General features: G+C 44.2%; 1 protein-coding gene across 2 annotated transcripts in view; it reads right to left on the bottom strand.

Moving 5' to 3' along the window:
- Nucleotides 1-22,053, bottom strand: part of DEPTOR (DEP domain containing MTOR interacting protein) — a 149,855-nt gene that overhangs the window by 18,517 nt on the left and 109,285 nt on the right. For both annotated transcript variants that reach the window (XM_068109955.2, XM_078774670.1), the window contains one exon: nucleotides 12,494-12,564. In XM_068109955.2, the coding sequence (XP_067966056.1) occupies nucleotides 12,494-12,564 (71 nt within the window). The remainder of the gene's footprint in view (nucleotides 1-12,493; nucleotides 12,565-22,053) is intronic.

The raw sequence follows: 22,053 nt of genomic DNA on the forward strand, positions 1-22,053 counted from the left end.
TTTACAGAAGTGTTAAAAATAACCATATTTCTGGCGCATCCTGTATATGTGTGTGTGTATATATATATATATCTCTCTCTATATATAAAGGAGGAGTGTCTGTCTGTGTGTGTGTGTGTGTGTGTGTGTGTGTGTGTGTGTGTGTGTGTGTGTGTGTGTGTGTCTGTCTGGATGTCCGCTTATAACTCAAGAACTACACATCGGAGAAAAGTTTTAGACACAGATTCGGAATCAGCATAAAATCCTGGTGGTTATAGGCTACGTTTTATTTTCATATCAATGGTTTAAAAAACCGCGCCAGCTGCAATTCCATGGTGTAGTTTGTGGCGGCGCTATTGCCCCTTTCCGATCCCGCGGTTGCGCGTACGTACAGTATACTGTACGTACATATTTATATATTTTCAATGTGCTTTTTATTGTATTTTAAATTGTTTTTTAGCTTCTTTTATTGTTAATTTATATATTATTGTATTTATTTTAAATATATTTTTAAGGAAAACAAATGTTTTCACATCCGTAGGAGTGACGTAAAGTCGCATATAATGACAAAATGCGCGCCATTTTTTTGCGCCAAGAATGAATAAACGGTAGTTGAGATTTTATTCGAATTCGAATTCCATTAAATTTCAACTGTTGGAAACAATAATTATTTAAACTGTTGGAAATTGAAATAATTATTGTTTCCAACAGTTGAAATTTAATGGAATTCGAATTCGAATAAAATCTCAACTAAAAAAAAAAAGTCGCGTTTTAAAATTATGACATCAGCGTATTTCGGAACGTTAATTTTTCAACTTCATATTCGGAATCAGTACGTCCCAGAGCAACTACAGCACACCTTAAATGTTTAAAAAACCTTCGGGTTTTAAATTTATGACGTCATCAGCGTATTTCGTAACGTTACTTTTTCAACTTTGACGACAATGACTTCCGACTTCCGGGTTCGGAATGATGGACCAATGCCATTTGACAGGGAATAAAAAATAAATGTGACATTCAATTGATGACAATGACTTCCGACTTGACACCCCCCTCCCCCTCCCCATCCTCTTCTCTCCTCTCCTCTCCTCCTCCCCCTCCCCATCCTCTTCTCTCCTCTCCTCCTCCCCCTCCCTCCTCTTCTCCCCTCCCTCCTCTTCTCCCCTCCCTCCTCTTCTCCCCTCCCCCCCTCTTCTCCCCTCCGCCCCTCTTCTCCCCTCTCACCCTCTCCTCCCCCCCCGTTCCCCTCCCCTTCCTCCTCCCCTCCCTTCCCCCGCCCGGCAATGCCGGGTACTTCCCATGGCCAGCTGTACGTGGGCTGCTCGAGGGTTGGAAAACCAAGCAATCTTTATGTCTTGACACCAAGTAAGAAAACCAGAAATGTTGTATACCAAGAGGTTTTGAGAAATTGACAATTGACAAAACGTCATGTAGGAAATGTACTGTGATATTGCTCTAAAATATACATGTTCTTTTCATCATATATTTGTCTTATTCTTATTCAACCCGGGCGAAGCCGGGTACCTCAGCTAGTAGTAGTATATATATATATATATATACTAGTGGGTTCACCCGTGGGAATCCCACGGGCATGGACGTGTGTGACATTTCGACATATTGAGTTAGATGCTGCACCTGTTTCACAATAACACACACACACACACCTCGTTTTTTCATTTCTGTATCTCACAATTCGGTCTCTCTCTTATTCACACACCCACACAAACACACACACACACACACACACACCCACACACACACACACACACACACACACACACACACACACACACACACACACACACACACACACACGTACACCGACACACATATACACCGACACACACACATATATATATACACACACACGCAAACACACATACACATACACACACACACACACACATACACACACACATGCACGCACACGTACACACACATGTACACCGACACATGCATATACACATACACACATATACACATACACATATGGATACACACACATGCCCACACATACACATATACACACACAGACACATATACACATACACACACACACACATGCATACACATACACACATATACATACATACATACACACACACACACACACACATGTACACACACATGTACACCCACACACATGCACACACATATATATACACATACAGACACACATATATACACATACAGACACACATATATACACATACACAAATATATACACACACATACACATGTGTACACACACATGTACACCGACACACATGCACACACATACACATATGCACATACACATATACACACACATATATATATACACATACACACATGTACACCCACACACACACATACATACACACACACACACAAACACACACACATATACACATACAGACACACACACACAGACATATATATATACACATACACATATATGCACGCGCACACACACACACACACACACACACACACACACACACACACACACACACACACACACACACATGCACGCGCGCGCACGCACACACACACACACACACACACACACACACACACACACACACACACACACACACACACACACACACACACGTCCCACATGTATATATCCCACATCCCACATGTATATACATGTTTAAAGTGTACGTGCCCTTCCCCCCTCCCCCGCCCGGCAACGCTGAGTACTTCTGCTAGTAACTAATGAAATAAAAACTAAGAAATATCTCTGGGTAATTTCCTGAAACTCGGTGAAATTCGCTGAAATTCGCTCGGTGTATCGGTGAAATATTTTATTTGGGCGGTGTAGAATTGCTTCGAACGAAATATCTCTTAGCAATTTCCCGTCTGTGTTTCATGTCCATGCACACGTGAAATGGAGTTTGTTTTTGCACACGTGAAATGAACATGTGAACCTTTACTTCCGGATAATAATGTTGAATGAAATAAAAACGAAGAAATATAGTGGGGTCACCCGTGGGACATTTCGACATATTGAGTTAGATGCTGCACATTCAAAATGGTTACTGGCAATTCATTAGATCCAGAAATGGTGTAATGAACACAATTTATTTATTTCACATAATATGTGACTCCTCACTCCTCTCCACCTGACACTCTCCTCTCTCCACCTGACACTCTCCTATCTCCACCTAGCACTCCTCTCCTCTCCAATCCCTCACATTCCTCTCCTCTCCAATCCCTCACCTCTCCAATCCCCACACTCCTCTCCTCTCCAATCGCTCCTCACTCGCCTCTCCAATCGCTCCTCACTCGCCTCTCCAATCGCTCCTCACTCGCCTCTCCAATCGCTCCTCACTCGCCTCTCCAATCGCTCCTCACTCGCCTCTCCAATCGCTCCTCACTCGCCTCTCCAATCGCTCCTCACTCGCCTCTCCAATCGCGCCTCACTCGCCTCTCCAATCGCTCCTCACTCGCCTCTCCAATCGGCTTTCCCCGTCTCGTTTCTCTCGTTTTTCTCCCGTCTCGTTCTTTTTCTTGCTCCAAATCGGCCCGTCTCGCCCGTCGGCCCGTCTCGCCCGTCTCGCTCGTCGGCCCGTCTCGCCCGTCGGCCCCTCCCGCCCGTCGGAATCGGAAATCGGGCCGTTGAAGGAACTGCGCTCCAACGCGAGTCGAAAGAATTGACGCGACCAAAGACGGAATTCGTCCGAGTTGCTTTATTGAAACAAAACAGCTCAGGTATTCTGACAAGCCCGTTTATCGGGCAGCAATATATATATACACATTTGTGTCGGGAAGTTTGCCCGGCAAAAGCTATACCGGGCATGCCCGGGTGTCAAGGGCGAGCCTTGGAAAGGCGAGTCTGGACCTGCCCGGGCGTGTTTGGCTGCGGTCTGGCAAGTCGAGGCTGGGCGTGCCCGGGCGCTCTGGACGAGCACTGGAAAGGCGATAGCGGGCATGCCCGGACGCTCTGGGCGAGCCCTGGAAAGGCGATAGCGGGCATGCCCGGACGCTCTGGGCGAGCCCTGAAAAGGCGATAGCGGGCATGCCCGGACGCTCTGGGCGAGCCCTGGAAAGGCGAGAGCGGGCATGCCCGGGAAAGACGAGACCGGGCGTGCCCGGGAGGTTCGGGCGTGCCCGGGAACAGTGAGTCCGGGCATGCCCGGGAGAGGCGCGTCTGGCCGTGTTCTGGCCGGTGCAAGGCGATTGTGTGCATCCAGCGGTAACCGCTACACCGTCTTGCTTTCTTGCTTGCGCGTAAATAAATTGTGTTCATTACACCATTTCTGGATCTGATGAATTGCCAGTAACCATTTTGTAAAAATGAATGTGCAGCATCTAACTCAATATGTCGAAATGTCACACACATCCATGCCCGTGGGATTCCCACGGGTGACCCCGCAAGTTTGCATTGACGTTCGTCGACGGACTCGTTCGCCCGTCTCATTCGCTTTCTTGCCACATCCTGTTCAAGTCTGCGTTCTTCATCGATCGTCTCATTCATTTTGGAAATAGAAGTTTCCACGCAGCGCATGAATTGTCACGATCCTCAAGAGGAAGTGTCTCGTAATCATCAAATGATAAATGGCAAGTAAATTATATTGTGGAAAATTAAAGATTTCAAATAAACCTATTTAAAGTGTATGCGCACATAACTAATAAAAAAAACGAAGAAATATCTCGGTAATTTCCTGAAACATATTTTACTTCCGGCTAATAATGTTGAATGAAATAAAAACGAAGAAATATATGTCGGCATCATTGTTGACGTTTTTGTGACGACTGTCATCAAACGAAAAAGTAATATATCTTAACGGAAAAGCAAAAGCGAATTTTAAATATATATTGACACATTGCCGTCGGTGTCATGTTGGGCGGTGTATGATTACACCATAACGCGATTTTAAAAAATATATCTCTGCATTTTCCCGCGTGTGTGGAATGTTTGTGGAAAATTAAAGATTTCAAATAAACCTATTTAAAGTGTATGCGCACATAACTAATAAAAAAAACGAAGAAATATCTCGGTAATTTCCTGAAACATATTTTACTTCTGGCTGATGTTGAATGAAATAAAAACGAAGAAATATATGTCGGCATCATTGTTGACGTTTTTGTGACGACTGTCATCAAACGAAAAAGTAATATATCTTAAGGGAAAAGCAAAAGCGAATTTTTAATATATCTCTTTCTTTTTAATATATCATATATATACACGTTGCCGTCGGTGTCATGTTGGGCGGTGTATGATACACCATGACGCGATTTTTAAAAATATATCTCTGCATTTTCCCGCGTGTGTGGAATGTTCTCAATTATTGCTGACACCGAGTCTGAAACCATCGATAAAAATGAAATCATATGGTGAGTTAGATTGGAGATAAAGGCGTGAGAGAGACTCATTGGCCTTGAAGTTACAGGCGTTTGAGAATTCATTTCGTTCTATAAACGGCAACTTTCATTGGATTTTCTTCCCGTTTTTTTCAACCGAGTCTAAAACTATGTTAGCGACTGTGAAAAATGAAATGATATATCGAATTTGATTTGAAATAAAACTGGGAGAGAGAGCAAGACACCACGGGCCTACAAAACAGGCCTCAAAGCTATGCGAGTTAATAAAATGGTGGATATTTGTTTATAATTATATGAAGCCACTCCCAGAATGGATGGAGCTATGGGTGGAGCTACTGTGCAAACCGAGTAAGCCACACCCCGGACAGACACCCAACAGACAGACAGACAGAATCATCTACGGCTATTATAATATATATATATATATATATATATATATATATATATATATATATATATATATATATATATAACCACAAACTATTCCATCAGTTCTGTCAACATATAATTACTTTTCCGTCGATTTACTTCACCAAGAAACCTTAGCAGTCTTAACAGTTAGTAATTATTATGCAGCTTTAGAGTTGGGATGGCTCGGGCAGGGTTGAGGTTTTGAAAAAAGGGGAAGCTGCAGACTTGGGTGGGAGAGGGGTTGAGAACTTGAAGGAGAAAGGGGGATTGGAGGACAGAGAGTTGAAGTGGGGAAGGACAGAGCAGAGAAGGGAGAGATTTGGGAAAAGGGGGTTGAGGCTTTGGGGGGGTTTGAGGACTTGGCATTGGGAGGGGGCTTCCAGAGTTGGGGCTGGGAGGGGGTGGTTGAGCACCTGAAGAAGAAAAATTGGTGGGGGTGTCGGGGGGGGGGGGCAGAGAGGGGACAAACAGCTGGGAGAGGGGTTTGAAGACTTGGTGGGGAGGGGCTGAAGACTTGGGGATGGGAGGGGAGGGGTTGAGGACTTGAATAAGAAGGGGGTTGAAAACTGGAAGTGACATTTTACATTATGCAGAATTTCCACGGGTGATGGCCATTATGCTATCAAGACATTCCTGGCAAACTCCCCAAATATTCCATATTGTACTGGGAACAAATTTCCTCACAACAGTTCGGTGGAACCAGGTTATCTGCTTGTCCGACTATAAATCAAGGTGTAGCATCAATGTATATGTCGTTCTACGGAGGGGATGTTAGCCCCGCTGTCCCAACTGCGCGCATTCACTTGAAGAAATGAAAAATCCTATGATGCCTTCAAAAAAAAGGTGGCTCATTGTATGCTGGTACAACGTAATACTAGTCTCTGTGAAGGCTCGCGTTGGTTTTGCATCAGCGGAAAAATAAATAACGGAATTTATCAACTTGAATTGATAACAATATATTTATCTCCGTGGGAAACAAAATATGTCTGGTCTTTCGCTCAAATGGTCTGACAAAGGACCTTTGGTCTGACAAAGAGCTTTTGCTCAAATTGTGAGCCGTATCTTGTTTCCCATGATGGTAAATGTTATCCTAACTTTTAGTTGATAAGATTCGGTGTGCTAGTATCCTGGGCAAATTCTACATTTCAGCCCTAATACATGGGGAGGAGGAAGTTTGGCACTTCAACAAAAGTATATCCTGAGATGGGTTGTGCATTGTTTTTCTATTTGGAAAATAGAATTTGCGAAGCATTTCTCAAAAACAGTCGAGTGATATAGTTTCAATATTAAAGTGGTTCCAGTGATTTCTGTCAATTACTGAGGGTGTATCCAACATAGTTTCCCAACTTGGAAAACAGGTGTTGCTACTCATCACCGGGATGACTGTTATTCGCAAATGCCTCAGGTTCGCAATTGTGTAAAATGACCAAATTAGTAGCCGGGCCGGAAATGTTTCCATGACATGGCGATTAAGTGCACAGTTATTGACTTAGGAGGTTAATTAACCACCATTCAAGGCAGACTCGCAGCGGTTCCACGATGACATCCCAGTCATGTAAAAGTCTGTATGCCTGGTAAGTGTTGAGTAATTCATGATAACGTGGCCCACGATGAAAATCTTTGCACCAAGCGATCTGGAAGATGGGTGTTCAAACCTACAAATGATGATGTAATGAAGGCTCATATCATGACATATCAGTGAACATGAGTAAGCTAGCAGGTTGGCCTAGAGCTGGGGTTCTTAACCTGGAGTATCCATACCCCTTGGCAGTATGGGGACCAAAATCTGGGGGTATGGGACTCGTAATAAATTACTCATCTACGATGAGTGATAACGATTTAGTGAAGGATGATTTGATCGAGTTCCAAGAAGATCAAAGAAAGAAAGCTGATTTCGGAAAGGCTGGGCTGGATTTTAAGCAGTTTTGGTGTGAGCAGATAGCAGCTTACCCTAGCTTGGCAAAGAAGGCAATGAATGTGTTGGTTCCCTTCACAACTACATATCTCTGTGAAACAGGTTTCTCTGCATTATTGAACCTGAAATCAAAGTGGAGAAATCGACTTGATGTGTCCGATGATATACGAGTGGTGTTGTCACGAACTGTGCCCCGATTCCATATTCTGATTGCACGAAAACAGCAGCAACAATCTCTAGAGATTAGTAAAACGGCTTGCATAAAACTTGCATATTTTAGTTTCGTTTAGTTTGTTTTGTTTCTTTGTTAACAAGCAAAGAAATAAATAGGGATAAAATCCTAATGATTTTCTTTCCTGTCTGTTCCTAATTATCCATATGTAAAACTAAGCTATTGAGATATTTTGAAGTCACACTGGAACCTAATGGGACTGGTAATCAGGCACGGATCCCTGAACTTGGCCCATTTTCTGGGTAATAAGTTACCAATTTTCATTCAATAAAAATAGGCAATTAAAGTAAAAACACCCCTCAGAATGCACCACAGAGCACCTAGATATCCAAAAAGATTCTAGGGGGACATGCCCCCAGTACCCCCTAGCTATGCGCACCTTCCGTGCTGGTCTTGACATTCAACAGTCTGGCAGAGGGGGTATGGGGACATCGTGGGCAATCCATTGGGGGTCTTGACAGGGAAAAAGGTTAAGAACCCCTGGCCTAGACGGATGCACACTCTACTCGATGCTGTCTAGCCTGAGTTGAATCCGACCCAGCTGTAAACTGTTATCCCAGTTTTTCACAGGCAGGGTGATTCATTAATGTGTATGTCGTCCCTCAGATGGACGATAAACTGGTGTCCCTTCTGCCAGCATTAGTTGGTGGGCATTAAAGATCTCACAGTATCCTTCATGAAGAGAAGGTGAACGATCACCAGCACCATGGCCAAATTCCAAAAGTTCCTGCCCTGACCAACTGCTGGTAAGACAATGGCAAAAGAGTTGGTAGCCATAATTTTGTTGGTAATGAGTAATGACACACAGCATTGTCTTCCCAATTGCAGACGTCCATTAAAGAAATCAAAATTTCACAGGAGGTATTCCTGCAAATTTCAAAGCCGACTCACTCGCAAGGATGTCAGGTTTTGGGTAGAAAGCGCCCATACACGATCCTTTGAGCATTTCACCGGACCACATCAACAACAACAACAACAACATGCATTTTAAGGCCATTTTCCCTGCTAGAGCGGGGGTTAGCCTTGCGGTCCCCATGACAATCTTCTCCATTTTGCCCTATTTTCTGCATCTCTCCTTGTTAACCCCCTTGCCCGCATTTCTTCTTCCACCATCTTTAGCCAAGTCTTTCTCGGTCTTCCCCGTCCTCTACTTCCTTCTACATTCATTTCCATCACTCTTCTCAACCACTCACTTTCATCCTTCCTCAACACATGACCAAACCATCTCAACCTGTTCCTCTTCACAGCATCAATCACAGGCTCTATTCCCATCATCTTTCGCAATTCATCATTTGTCTTCCTCTCTCTCAACGATACTCCGCACATCCACCAAACCATTCGCATTTCCACCCTTTCCAGCCTTCGTTGCTGCTCTACATTCATGACCCATGTCTCGCTCCCGTAAATCATAACACTTCTCACACATGCAGCATACACCTTTCCCTTCAGCTTCAACGACACTCCCCTCCTCATCAGCACGCCACTCAGTTCCCGAAACTTCTTCCATGCACATCTCACTCTAGCAACCGTTGCCGTGTCTGATCCACCTTCTCCATTCAGCATGTCTCCGAGGTAGCAAAATGTTTTCACACCTTCCAGCTTCATGCCATCTCCAAGATCCAACTCAACATTTCCTCCATCTGCAGCTCTGTGCACACCTTACATTTGAATGTAGCTGCCACACTGGTTAATGACCCTCTCAGACCACTACATTTTTTATGAACCCACTCAGCGCACATTGTACATTGAATGGAGTTCACTCCGACACCCTTCCTGCACACAGCACATGGCCACTTCCCAGTTCTTTCCACCTCACCACATGCTTTACCACTTGCCATCACCTTCGTCTTTCCTATATTCACCTTCAGACCTTTTGTCTCCATACATTCCTTCCACTTGTTCATCTTTTCCTTCAGTCCATCCATACTTTCCGCAATCAACACCAGATCATCTGCATACAACTCCCACGGTAAACCCTCCTTTACATTCCGAGCCAGCACCTCCATCACAGCTACAAATAGTAGTGGACATAGTACCGACCCCTGATGCACTCACTCCTTCACTTCAAACTCACCACTGTTCCCGTCCTTCATCCTTACAGCTGTGCGCGCTCTTTTGTACATTGCCATCACTACTCTGATCAACCATTCCTCCACTTCTAACTTCCTCAATGCCCATGTCAATACTTCGCGTGGAACCCTATCGAATACTTTCTCCAGATCAACAAACCCAAGAAACAACTTCTTCCTCTTTTCCATGTACTTCTCCTGCAACTGCCTCACAATAAAGAGCGCGTCTGTCGTTCCTCTTCCTGGCATAAATCCAAACTGCATTTCGTCGATCTTCGCCTTCTTCCTTATCCTTCTCTCCAACACCCTTTCCAATACCTTCATTCCATGCTCCAATAACTTTATCGCTCGGTACGAGCCACACTCCAGAGGGTCACCTTTCCCCTTGTATAGAGGGACGAATGTACTCAGTTCCCAATCCACTGGAATGCGGCCTTCTTTCACCACCAGATTACAGATCTCTGTCATTCTCTTCACACCCCAACTTCCTACTGCTTTCAACATATCTCCCACAACTCCCGTCGGCCCTCCCGCTTTTATACTCTTCATTGCTTTTATCGCTTCCTCAACTTCCTTCTCAGTTATCTTCTCTGCCGGTCCTAAAACTGGGTTACTCTCTATGTTGCCACCCCATTCATTCTCTGTATTCAACAGCATTTCCATATATCTTTTCCATCTTCCTTTAATTCCAACTGGGTCCACAACGATTTATCCCACTTCATCCTTCAAGCAACTCACCCCCATCACATCACACCTCTCTTTCGCTATCTGCTTTGCAATCCTGAATACCGCTCTCTGACCCTCTTCCGAATCCAAGCGTTCTCCGAACATTTTCCTACATGCCTCCTGCGCCTTTGCTACCTCTTTCTTTGCAGCCTTCTTGGCTGCCTTTAACTTTCATGCTCTGCTTTTTCTGCTCCCGTACCCTTCGCCTTCTGCCACTCCTTGAACTTCTTCCTCTTCTCGTCAATCTTCTTTCCAACTTCGTCATCCCACCACCATGTTTCCGAGTGCCTCGGTGGTCCTTTTGTCCATCCACATACCTCACCAACGGCTCCCAACAGACTATCTTTCATTGACATCCAACCACGTTCAAGCTCAACCACATCATCCTCTACCCTACTCAGCCTCTCTTTTAATGCCTCCATTACTGTCACCTCTTTCAACCTCCACACCTTCATTCTCGGTTGGTACTTCACCCGCCGAGCTCTCCTCGCACCTTTCACCCTTATGTTGCAGACAACCAAGTGGTGCTGTGAAACAGCCTCCTCCCCCGGGATCACCTTTGTGTCCCAGAGCCGCCCCCTATCTCGCCTACGCACCATCAGGTAGTCAACGGTTGTCGTCTACCCACCTGACGTGTATGTAACAAGCTTATTATCCCCTTTCTGGAACTGAGTGTTACAAATCAACAAATCAGCTCCATCAGCAAACTCCAAAATCCTTTCATCTTCTCCATTTCTCACACCATATCCGTAACCCCCATGAACTCCCTCAAAACCGTCCATACTCCTTCCCACATGTCCATTTAGGTCTCCTCCTACCACAAAAACTTCCTCATCTTTCACGTTTTCCATCAGCTTCTCTATCGCACACCAGAACTTGTCCTTCTCTTCATCGCTCTGACCAACCTGCGGAGCATATCCCGAGATGATGTTCACCAAGAGGTTTCCAATCATCATTTTCACCATCATCAACCTATCACTCACTCTAGTCACACTCACCACACTGCCTACAAACTCCTCAGAAAACAGGACACCAACACCATTCACGCCCTCCGGGCACCCTTGCCACACAAACTTGTATTTCTGTCCCTGCCTACCCTTCACCATTCTCACACCACTTCCCTTCCATCTCGTCTCTTGCACACAACATATGTCCACTCTTCTTCTGACCAATACTTCCACCACTTCTCCTGATCTCCCTGTCATTGTCCCTACATTCCATGTCCCAAACCTCAGAAACCGATCTCCACTTCGGGCTGTACCCTGCCCATATGTAGTTGTGATCGTCATGGCTCTCTTTTTTTGAGGCAATGTTTTTTTTATGGCCGGATGCCCTTCCTGACGCCAACCCTCTTACGACACGCAGGGATACGGTGTACCTATTCTAACCAGGGTACACACCGGACCACATCGTTGGGAGTTTTTGCAGTACGGGGAGCTGCAATACCTCAGCTCTTTCAGCAAGCTGAGAAAGTCCTCCAATTATTTTGTTTTTGCAGAGGCACACCCCTTTCTCTTAGGAACTTCTCCAAGTATTTTTAAATAAGCTTTGTGAGCCATTTCAGATAACAATCATTATCTCGCACCCACATTATATGTTAACATTCCCCAATCAACATTGCCGCTAAGGGGTTCTGCACATGCTCGCCAAGCATTCTGGGCAGATTACATCATTTTGAAAGTCCCATATTAGGTCTTCTCACAATCCAACATCAGTGTGATGTATGCTCAAATGACACTATTATTTTTAACCATAAAATGTATGAATGTGTACAGCACTGCCATCAAGGTCTCACTCAATATCATATTCGGTTTGCCTTCTTCGTAGAGAAGACATTGAGAGACTTACTGTGAGTGTTTTCCTGAGGAAAGGTGCTCCAGGACTCAGCAGCTCTGTTACTGAGATGGGTCTCCTCAGCACTGTCACCAGGAAACATGGAACAAAAGAATGGGGAAATGGAACAAAACAACAGATTTTTGGGTCAAAAGTTAAGGGTTTGTACTCATCACAAAGGTTTCCATGAGAACCACCAACTGTTTGCTTAAAAGATGCTAATTGCTCAGGTGAGAAGCTTCCCCTTGGTTTTACAGATCCATGACACTTCAAGTTGTCATGGATCTGCCAAACGAAGTTAGATGTAGAAATGACTTCAGTTGAACCCATTATCTTTTCTCCGAATGCCAAAATCTAAAGCTATTGGGGTTTTTTTTTTTTTCCAAGGTCTCGAACAGACATTTACAAACTCAAACACATACAGGAATATAAAAAAAACTCCACAACATGCCTGCCCTACGGTGGTTATCAAACGGTATAGCAACATGAAATGATTTTATATGCCTCTTAAATGACAATTTTAACCTTTTGATTTTTTTTTCCTACTTCTGGACCATTATTTGATTGAAGGAGAACCTCGTAAAATCAAAACATCCTTTATCTGACTATGTACCTAAGATAAATTTAAACATTGCAATAGCCTGTATGTAAATCACAGAATAACTTGAGAAGTGTCTGCCTGTGCAGTTTGTTTGACTTGTATGCACTCCTGAACTGCTGGTTGAGAACTGCTGGTCATACTGGGGTGAGTCGAGGGGAGGGTGAGAGGTGCACAGGAACCTTTTCAGGTGGTAAAATAAATTTGGTAGGTGTGTGAGCACCAAAATTCTTTCTCTGTAAATGTGTATTGTATAATGCCACTGCTGGTGGGAAGTGGTATTACAAGTCATACTGAAATACTGTACACCCATTTTAGGGGAATTAACCAGTCGACAATGGTAGGAAATTATCCCACCTGTGAGGATGGGATCTTCCCTAGTTATGGGAATAAATAAAGGTAAAAAATAATGCATCGACCTTTTAAGAGGCAGAAAAATGTAATAGTCAGACTGAATTGGTGGTCCAACCACCATAATGCACTTTCGAATCAGTCTGAGCTTACACAGAAAAATGCGATGACAAAGATCGACTTATTAATTATTTTCCTCAATTACAGTAATCTGAGGATCATGGAGGGTCTTGTACACACATGGAGGAGACAAGGTCAGAAGACATCAGACAATTCAACATTTTACTGTAATATTTGAATCTGGTATCCCAGAATCATGATATCGATGTGAAGATGAGAACACGGAAGAGGCCAACCCCTAATTTGGTGTTCAGATGGTCAGACCTGAAAAGTAAAAGTAGAGGGGTATGGCAGAGGGGGAAAAGGTAAATCTTATTGGCACCCAATCCAGGTGAGCTAACAAAAAAAAAGAAGAAGTATACAAGGATACAGCCATCTTAAAACCGATGTATCTGAATTTCATGGTTTGCTCTTTTGAGAGAATATTAACAGGAAATCAGATGGGATATCAGTTAAATCATTAACAATCCCCATATGACGCAATAACGTATCATGCTTCACTGCGTGCTAACGTTTTAAAAACCCAATACGACACAAAAAGAAACTGCTACAAAGTAACGATATAAATTAACAGATCATGTACAAACAAATGAGCATTGGGTAAGAATACATACTTGAGAAGGTGAAGCAGCATTTCCAGCTGTAGATAAAATAAGAAAGTGAGATAACACACACTGAACTGTGAAAGAGGTGCAATTTTTGAAACCTAATTGGTAGCATCTCAGCAGAAATATAATTGGGAAATCAAAGCCAGTGTCATGTTGATATACACAGCACGGTTTGTTTTCGAGCAAAAATCGTTCTTTAGAAAAAAAAAAATACACCAGAAAGTAGTACCTCAGGACAGGATTAGTCAGTGAGTACTGTATTTTTAGCATACAAGTCAATACTTTTCTCCCGAAAGTCCATGCCTCGACCTATACCGTCCACAACCTTTTGAAATATCGTGCTATATATTATTGTTATTGGCCCGATCACTCAATGGTGAAGAATCACTTGAGAATTCTCGTATTTGGATCCGGATCAGGATCTTCACCAAAATCGAATCAATTAGTCCTCGCCGCAAACCTAACCTGTCCACCAAATTTCGTCCAAATTCGTCCACAACTTTTTGAGACATCCTGATCACAGGCAAAAACAGACAAACAGACAGAGGTGAAAACACAACCTCCATCCACCTTCGGTGGCGGTGGTAATTCGAGCTACTCATGGTTGACGAAGCCTTTGCCCATAGCTCAATCGGCTGGGCCTTCAGCATCACATATCTCACCTGGATTCTGTAAAATCTAAAGCTCTCTAAATTATTGGAATCTGCCATGATAAGGTTGAAGCACAAGGTCTGTTGCGATTCCATTGCAGGTCGGTTGGTGGTTTCTTCGTTTTCTACTGTCTATTCCCCAACATTGCTCTATCTGCTCCGTGAGTTTTCTGACCTTCCCCATCAACTGCAGAAGGTACATATTCCTCCAGTAATCCCCTTCTGCTTAAACTCCCAAAATCCAGGCTGACTGCACACCCAAACACTTTTCTTTCTTTCTTTCTTTCTTCTTAGGCCTGAGGAACCACCATCCACAGGCTGTTCTGTCTCACTCTTCCCTCGAGGACTTCAAGCAAGCAGTCCACTGCCATCTCTTGTCATCACAAATTCCGACCCACAATCTTTATTACTCCATGAAACTTTCCGAACTCGAAACATTTTACTTGTTAGTTTCAGTTTCCTGGAAAGTAAATAAAAATTGAATAAAGAATGACTGCCATTTAGAGATGCGCGTTGAAAATAAGCAGACTGAGTAAGGGAAGATTCTTCTCAAAATATCCTCGCTGCATAACATCATGGACTATACACTATAGCTTGAGGACTTCAGCCAACTATCATTGTGGGAATTCAAGTTTCCACATATTAGAAAACGAGAACTGGAGTTCGAAGACAGTAGAAAATCCATGTCTGAATAAAGAGCCTCATAGATGAAGTTGTCAAAGCTAAGGGGCAGTGGGTGCGGCAGTACATGCAAACACAAACAAGAGGTCGTTATGGAAGGAGACGCTCAGAAATATACCATTGACTCGGGAAGGGAAGTGGGGGGGGGGGGGGGGGGAGGGAGGGGGGGAAGGGGTGGAGTGGGTCAGGTGCTGTGAGGAAAGGAGTTGTGAACCTATACAGTAAAACCACGACCATGATGATTGATGAGAGCAAAGTCTGCAAAACAGTATGAAAGAGAAGACGGGGAGGGAAGGAGACAAGTTATAGACATACTGGTTGAGAAAGGTGTCTGTCAGCCAGATAATGTCAGCAGATTCAGATAATGTCAGCAGAGCAGATGATATTTGAGACCCATAAGGTTTGTTTGAGTGGGAGGGAAGCAGAGGAACAGAAACTGGATGACTTGGAACCTTTAGACATGGGGAGCATAGGAGGGCGAGGTGGTTATAGGGGAAGTGGAAAGGGTATCAGAGCGAGGGGAAGGAATAGGGGAGGACAAAGAAAGCTGGGAGAGCCACTGGCAGTGGCCAGGAGAACCGCGGGGAAGAGTGACTGCGGGCAGGAGCAGGTACGGAAGGGTATCAGTAAGTTGCAAGCATTTGTAACTACCTGATCTGCACTTTCACAGCCTAAGTTCCAGCACATGATTACAAAACATTGCGGCAATGTGTGAAAAGTGGAGTTTTATTTGCCGAAAATAAAATAGCACTGCATTATTTAAATATTGCACAAGATTTTGGTTTGGTGCTGGAAGGAAGGGCATATGGAAAATGGGAAGGAACGGAACACAAAGGCAGCTGGAATGGGACAGAGGGAAGGAAATGGGAAGAGCAGATGTAGAAGGAAAGAACATTCCGAATAAATATATCCTATTTAAACAGGAAGCACATAAAGTACACAATTACACAGATAAGTATATAAAATCCTAATTACAGAGAAACACAGGAGGAACGAAAGAGGGGATGAAGAACTAAGGGTCATGGGGAGTGCAAGTCAAAGACTTAGTTTTTATGGTATTTCAAAATGAACACACTTTGAGGGCAAGATAAATTAGGGTAAGGAATGTGAGAATTGCATCTGGATGGGAAGGAGAGTTGAAGCCCACGTGGAAGATGAATGATCAAAATAACAGTATACAGTGCAAAAAAGCCTGGAAAAGTATTCGCCCCTACCAATAATGCCACATTTAGATATTATAATAAATTATGCAGAAACAAATTTTTTCCAAATGAACTTTTTAAATTCATAACTGAAGAGATCAAACTAAACACTTGTAGTTGACAGAGATTACATGTCAGGAATAACTGCAAAAACATGTACAAATCAAAATTCACTGGCTGCAAAAGTATTCAGCCCCTTAGGTCAGTACTTGGTCAAAGCACCTTTTGCAGCAATGACTGCTATGAGTCTTTTTGGGTCGATCACGACCAGTTTCGCACAGTGAGACGGTGAAATCTTTGCCCATTCTTCACGTGAAAATGCTCAAGTTTTTCCATCACCAAAAAAAATTCAATCTCGTACAGTTCTTCCTTTCTTCATTCTCTAAACTCACACTTATTCCACCCCTCCTCAAACAGATATCTGATTTGAATATCTCAAGAAACCCATTCTGTAATAAATGTTCGATTTTCTTTAATCATTCAAAACTTTCAAAGCCCCCCCCCCCCCCCATCCCTCCCACTCCTTCAAAACTCCCAACTCACCCCTCCCCTTCAAAACTCCCAGCTCCCCTTCTAATCTCCCCTCACTCCTCTGCCTCAAATTTCCCTCCTCACCCCTCTCCCTCAAATCTCCCCCCTCACCCTCTAATTTCCCCACTCACCCCTCCCCTTCAAAACTCCCCCTCACCATTTTTCTTTAATTCTCCCCTCTCACCCCTCTTCCTCAAAGTTGCCTCTTAACTCCTGCACAAAGCTGCCTCCTCCCTGCTTCATCTCCCTTCCAACTCATACCTCCACATCCTCCAACCTTCCACTTCACTCTGCCACCCCTCAAACAACACCTCACTGTCCCTCATCCCATCACCATCAAACCTTTTGTCCTCCTCATCCTTCTCCTTCTCCTAGCTCTCCTGCAATCTCTGACACAGTTTCTACAGCTCTCCCTACCTCCCCCTCTACTCCCTCATCTTTCCATACTCCTCCCCTCCCTTGTCCTGTATCCGATGCTCCCCCTCCTTCTTCCTTAACGGTATGGAGCTCAAACATCCGGGGCCTTCGCTCAAACATGACTGATCTCTCCATACAGGTTGCTTCTGATGAACAAAAGGTGGGACTTAATCTGCTTAACAGAAACTTTCCTCCTTCAAGATGTCCGATTCCTTAATTTATCTTCCTGGTTACTCCAATACTCCATCCTCCGGTATGATAGACCTGAGCCTTGTCCGGGTGGTGGGGTTGCTATTGTGGGGGATTTCATTGAATTCCCTATGCTGATGGTGACAGCAGTGACACACTGACCTATTCTCATTGGCGTCTGACGGTCTGACTTTGGAGGATCTGTTATCATAATATTCTATACATGTTTGACCTTGCAAAACATTCTTTCCCTATGAGGCTTTGACTTGCCAACTCTGTACAAATTTCTCTTCAAGATGGCACACCGTCAAAATTCACTGGTTTCACTTCACTTCACTTCACTTCAAAAATTTAACAAAATTCACTTCACTTCACTTCACCGTGGGGAGGGACACGAGTGTTGTTTGGAGTTATCCTGACACTAGGGGAAAGTATATTAAGCCGACACGGGTTGTGGCTCGCTGAGATGTTGATGCTGGCTGTGTAAGAACCATGAGTGTCATCCCAAAGTGGTGTTACTGGCCTAAACGCTACGTCTCCCATGCATGTATTCTTATCTATTAATAAATCTCTTGTAAACGGTCTGAGTTGAGACGAGGTGCTTATTAAACCCACGACACTATCTTTATCAAAAACTCTCTTCCTCACTCTCCCTGCACTGCCCTCCCTCCACCCCACACCCAGGAGCACCTCTGGCTACGGGTTCCCCTCCGCGCCCAGCTTTTGTTCATCTGTGTTCTGTACCGTCCACCAAACAGTGATGACTCCATTTACAACTCGCTGTCTGACAACATGGACCAACTTCTATCCACTCATCCCAACTCTCTCTTTCCTCATATGTGGTGACTTCAACTGTCATCATGCCAGCTGGCTGGGTGTGGGTACCTCTCTCACCAGCCATGACACCTCAGCAAAGGACATTCTGCGACCTCATTGGGACTGACCACAATCTGTCAATTTCCAACACCCGGATCTCAGTCAAAGGTACATCATCTCTTCGAGACTTGGTTATGACTAACTTCCCTGCAAATGTCTGCTGCTCTTCTTCTGCTCCAATTGGTATATCTGATAACTTCTTTGTTAAAGTGGACATGTCTCTGGCCATTCTCAAAGAGACTCCTCAGCGTTCGAAGACTCTGGCGTTTTCACTCAGCCGACTGGCATGATCTTTAATCAAGCCATCAATCATCTGGACTGGTCTCCCATCTCCACTGCCCTCTGACATCAACTCATCCTGGAATTCTTCCAAAGAAAATTGCTCTCTTCTCTCATGCACCATATTTATTCCATCCTCGTCTTCAGTTGTCATAACCCATTCCTCCCGTCCATGGTACAACAGAATCCTGTGGTGAAGGCAGTTGCCCTGAAAGAACTTCCTTTCACCTCTTGGAAGGCAAATCCAACGGAAGGCAATCTCCATTTCCTTTCACAAAAGCCCAGAACAAGTGTGTGTCTACCCTCAGGAGAGCCAGGAAACAATATATCTCCACTCTCAAGACTGAACTCTCAAACTCTCCCTCCTCGAAATCCTGGTGGCATCTGGTTAAATCTGTCCCTGGTGTTTGTTCACCTTGCAACCCCCCCCCCCCCCCCTTACCTCAAATGGCTACACAGCTGACTCCGCACGTGAAAAACCTGAATGCCTCAACTCTGTGTTTGCCTCAAAATCTTGTGTCCCAAATCCATCTCTCTCTGTAAACACCTTACCCAGTCGAACCCAGCTGCTCCTGGACTCTGTGTCCTTCTCTCCTGACAAGGTGGAGAAGTTTCTGTCAAACCTCGACTCTGATTCTGCAACTGGACCAGATGGCATCAGCCCACGGGTCCTAAAATCCTGCTCTGCCGCTCTATCTCACCCTCTCTCTGTTCTCTTCACCCTCTCTTTTGCTCAAGGTCATCTGCAATCAGCTGGGAAATCAGCCAACATTAACACTTTCCATAAAAAAGGTGCAAAAACAGATCCTTGCAATGACAGACCAATCAGCCTGCTCCCAATCATCAGCAAGGTCATGGAATCCATAATCGCTTCTGATATTAAATCATTCCTCTTCTCCAATGGCTCTGATCATCTGGTCATCAATCATCAATTTGGATTCAGAGCAGGTCATTATACTCTGGACATGGTGCTTCTGCTGTCTCAACAATGGATGAAGGTCCTCAATCCCAAACAGGAAATTAGAGCCGTCTCTCTTGACATATCACGTGTCTTCGATACGGTCTGGCACCCCGCTCTGCTCACCAAACTCTCCTCCTATGGTATCCATGGAAATCTCCACACATGGCTTGTGGACCTCCTCTCTAGTCGGTCAACATGTGGCCCTGAATGGATTTCTCTCATCTCCCCTTCCTGTTCAGACTGGAGTTACTCAAGGCAGTGTTCTGGGCCCTGTGTTTTTTTTGGTATTCATCAATGATCTCTCTGACTCTCTGGAAAATCCACTCCATCTGTATGCTGATGACTCCACTCTCTGCCGCTCCATATCTCAACCCTCAGATCGGCAGGCCTGCACTTCACTTCACTTTCTGCAGACTTGGACAAAATCACAAACTGGTCAAATAAATCGAATATGCCTTTCAATCTTGACAAATCTCACACTCTCACTATGTCTCTCCGAAAATACCGTCTGGAAAACCCTCCCATCTACTTTCTCAACAATCCTCTTGAAGGAGTTCTGTCACTCAAACTTTTGGGCATCACTCTCAGCCATGATCTTTCCTGGGAAAACCACATTTCCAAGCTGGCCTCCAGAGCCAGTCGCCGACTAGGCATCCTCCGTCGTGCGAAGTCCTTCCTTGGCACCTCTGAGCTCCTCACCACATACAAAGCGTTCATCCACAACTTGATGGAGTCCTGCTCTCCCCTATGGGGTGGTGCTCCTGCCTCACACCAAGCACGGCTTGACGCTGTAGAAACCATAGCTTTCAGGATCATTGGCATCTCCCGTGATGAAGCTGATTCTGAGGGCCTTTCACTCTCTCACTGCAGGCAGGTTGGTGGTCTGTCTTCTACCAACTCCTCTCTGGCCTAGCTCCCCCAGCTCTGTCTGTGCTGTGTCCCCCAAATATTTCTGCAGGACGAACAAGAACTGCCAGCAACCCTGTTCTTGTGAAACTGCCAAAATCAAGACTCACTGCTCACCTTCACTCTTATATTCCTCTTTTTTCCCACCTCTGGAACAAGCTCCCACACTCTATTCAATCCCACTCCTCCCTCCAAGTCTTTACAACAGCTGTTCACCACCATCTGTTATCTTCCCCCATTCAAAACCTTGATATTTTCTACCCCTGTTAATACACCCCAAATCCACCTCTTTCAATCTCTGACTTCATTCCTGAAATTCCTAGTCATGCCAATTTGTTTTATACCGTGTGCCCCTTCCCACCACTCCCCCCCAGCCCTCTCCCTTCCACAGATCTCCTGATGTCCCTGTTCTCTACTGTTGTGGTTGTGTGCTTCCCTCTCTCTCCCAATCTCGTCTCCCCCTTCCCTTTATTTTATTATTACGATTCTTTTATTATGTTTTATGTGTCAGTTTATGTTTTTTGTGTTTTATGTGCTAATCAATATTATATTAGCCGTAGGTGATTCTGTCTGTCTGTCCGGGGGTGTGGCTTACTCCGTTTAGAGAGTAGCTCCACCCATTCTGGGAGAGGCTTCATAAACAAATATCCACCATTTTATTAACTCGCACAGCTTTGAGGCCTGTTTTTTTTAGGCCTGTGGTGTCTTGCTCTCTCTCTCACAGTTTTATTTCAACTCTAATTCGATATGTCATTTCATTTTTAAGTCGCTAACATGGTTTTAGACTCGGTTGAAAAAAAACGGAAAAAAAATCCGATGAATTTTTCCGTTTATCGAACGAAATGCATTTTCAAAGGCCCATAACATAAGCCTTTATCTCGACTGTAATTCATGATTTGATTTCATTTTTATCGATGGTTTTAGTCTCGGTTTCAGCAATAATGGAGAAAATTCACGCACACATGGGAAATTGCCGAAGATATATTAATTACAACAATTACAACATTTGATTACAACAACCCACTCACCAGGCAATGCCTGTTTGTTTGGAGCCCAAAGAAGATTGTTTTCTCGAGGAAATAAAATCTTGAAATCTTCAATAATTTTTTTTTTTGATTTTCACACGAGTTTTCAAGGCTGAATCAATCGTGTACACATCCAGGATTAATAAAGAAACTCCATTTCACGTTTGTCCATCACGCTTTT

This window comes from Myxine glutinosa, chromosome 3, assembly GCF_964187855.1.
Source record: "Myxine glutinosa chromosome 3, kmMyxGlut1.1, whole genome shotgun sequence".
NCBI lineage: Eukaryota > Metazoa > Chordata > Myxini > Myxiniformes > Myxinidae > Myxine > Myxine glutinosa.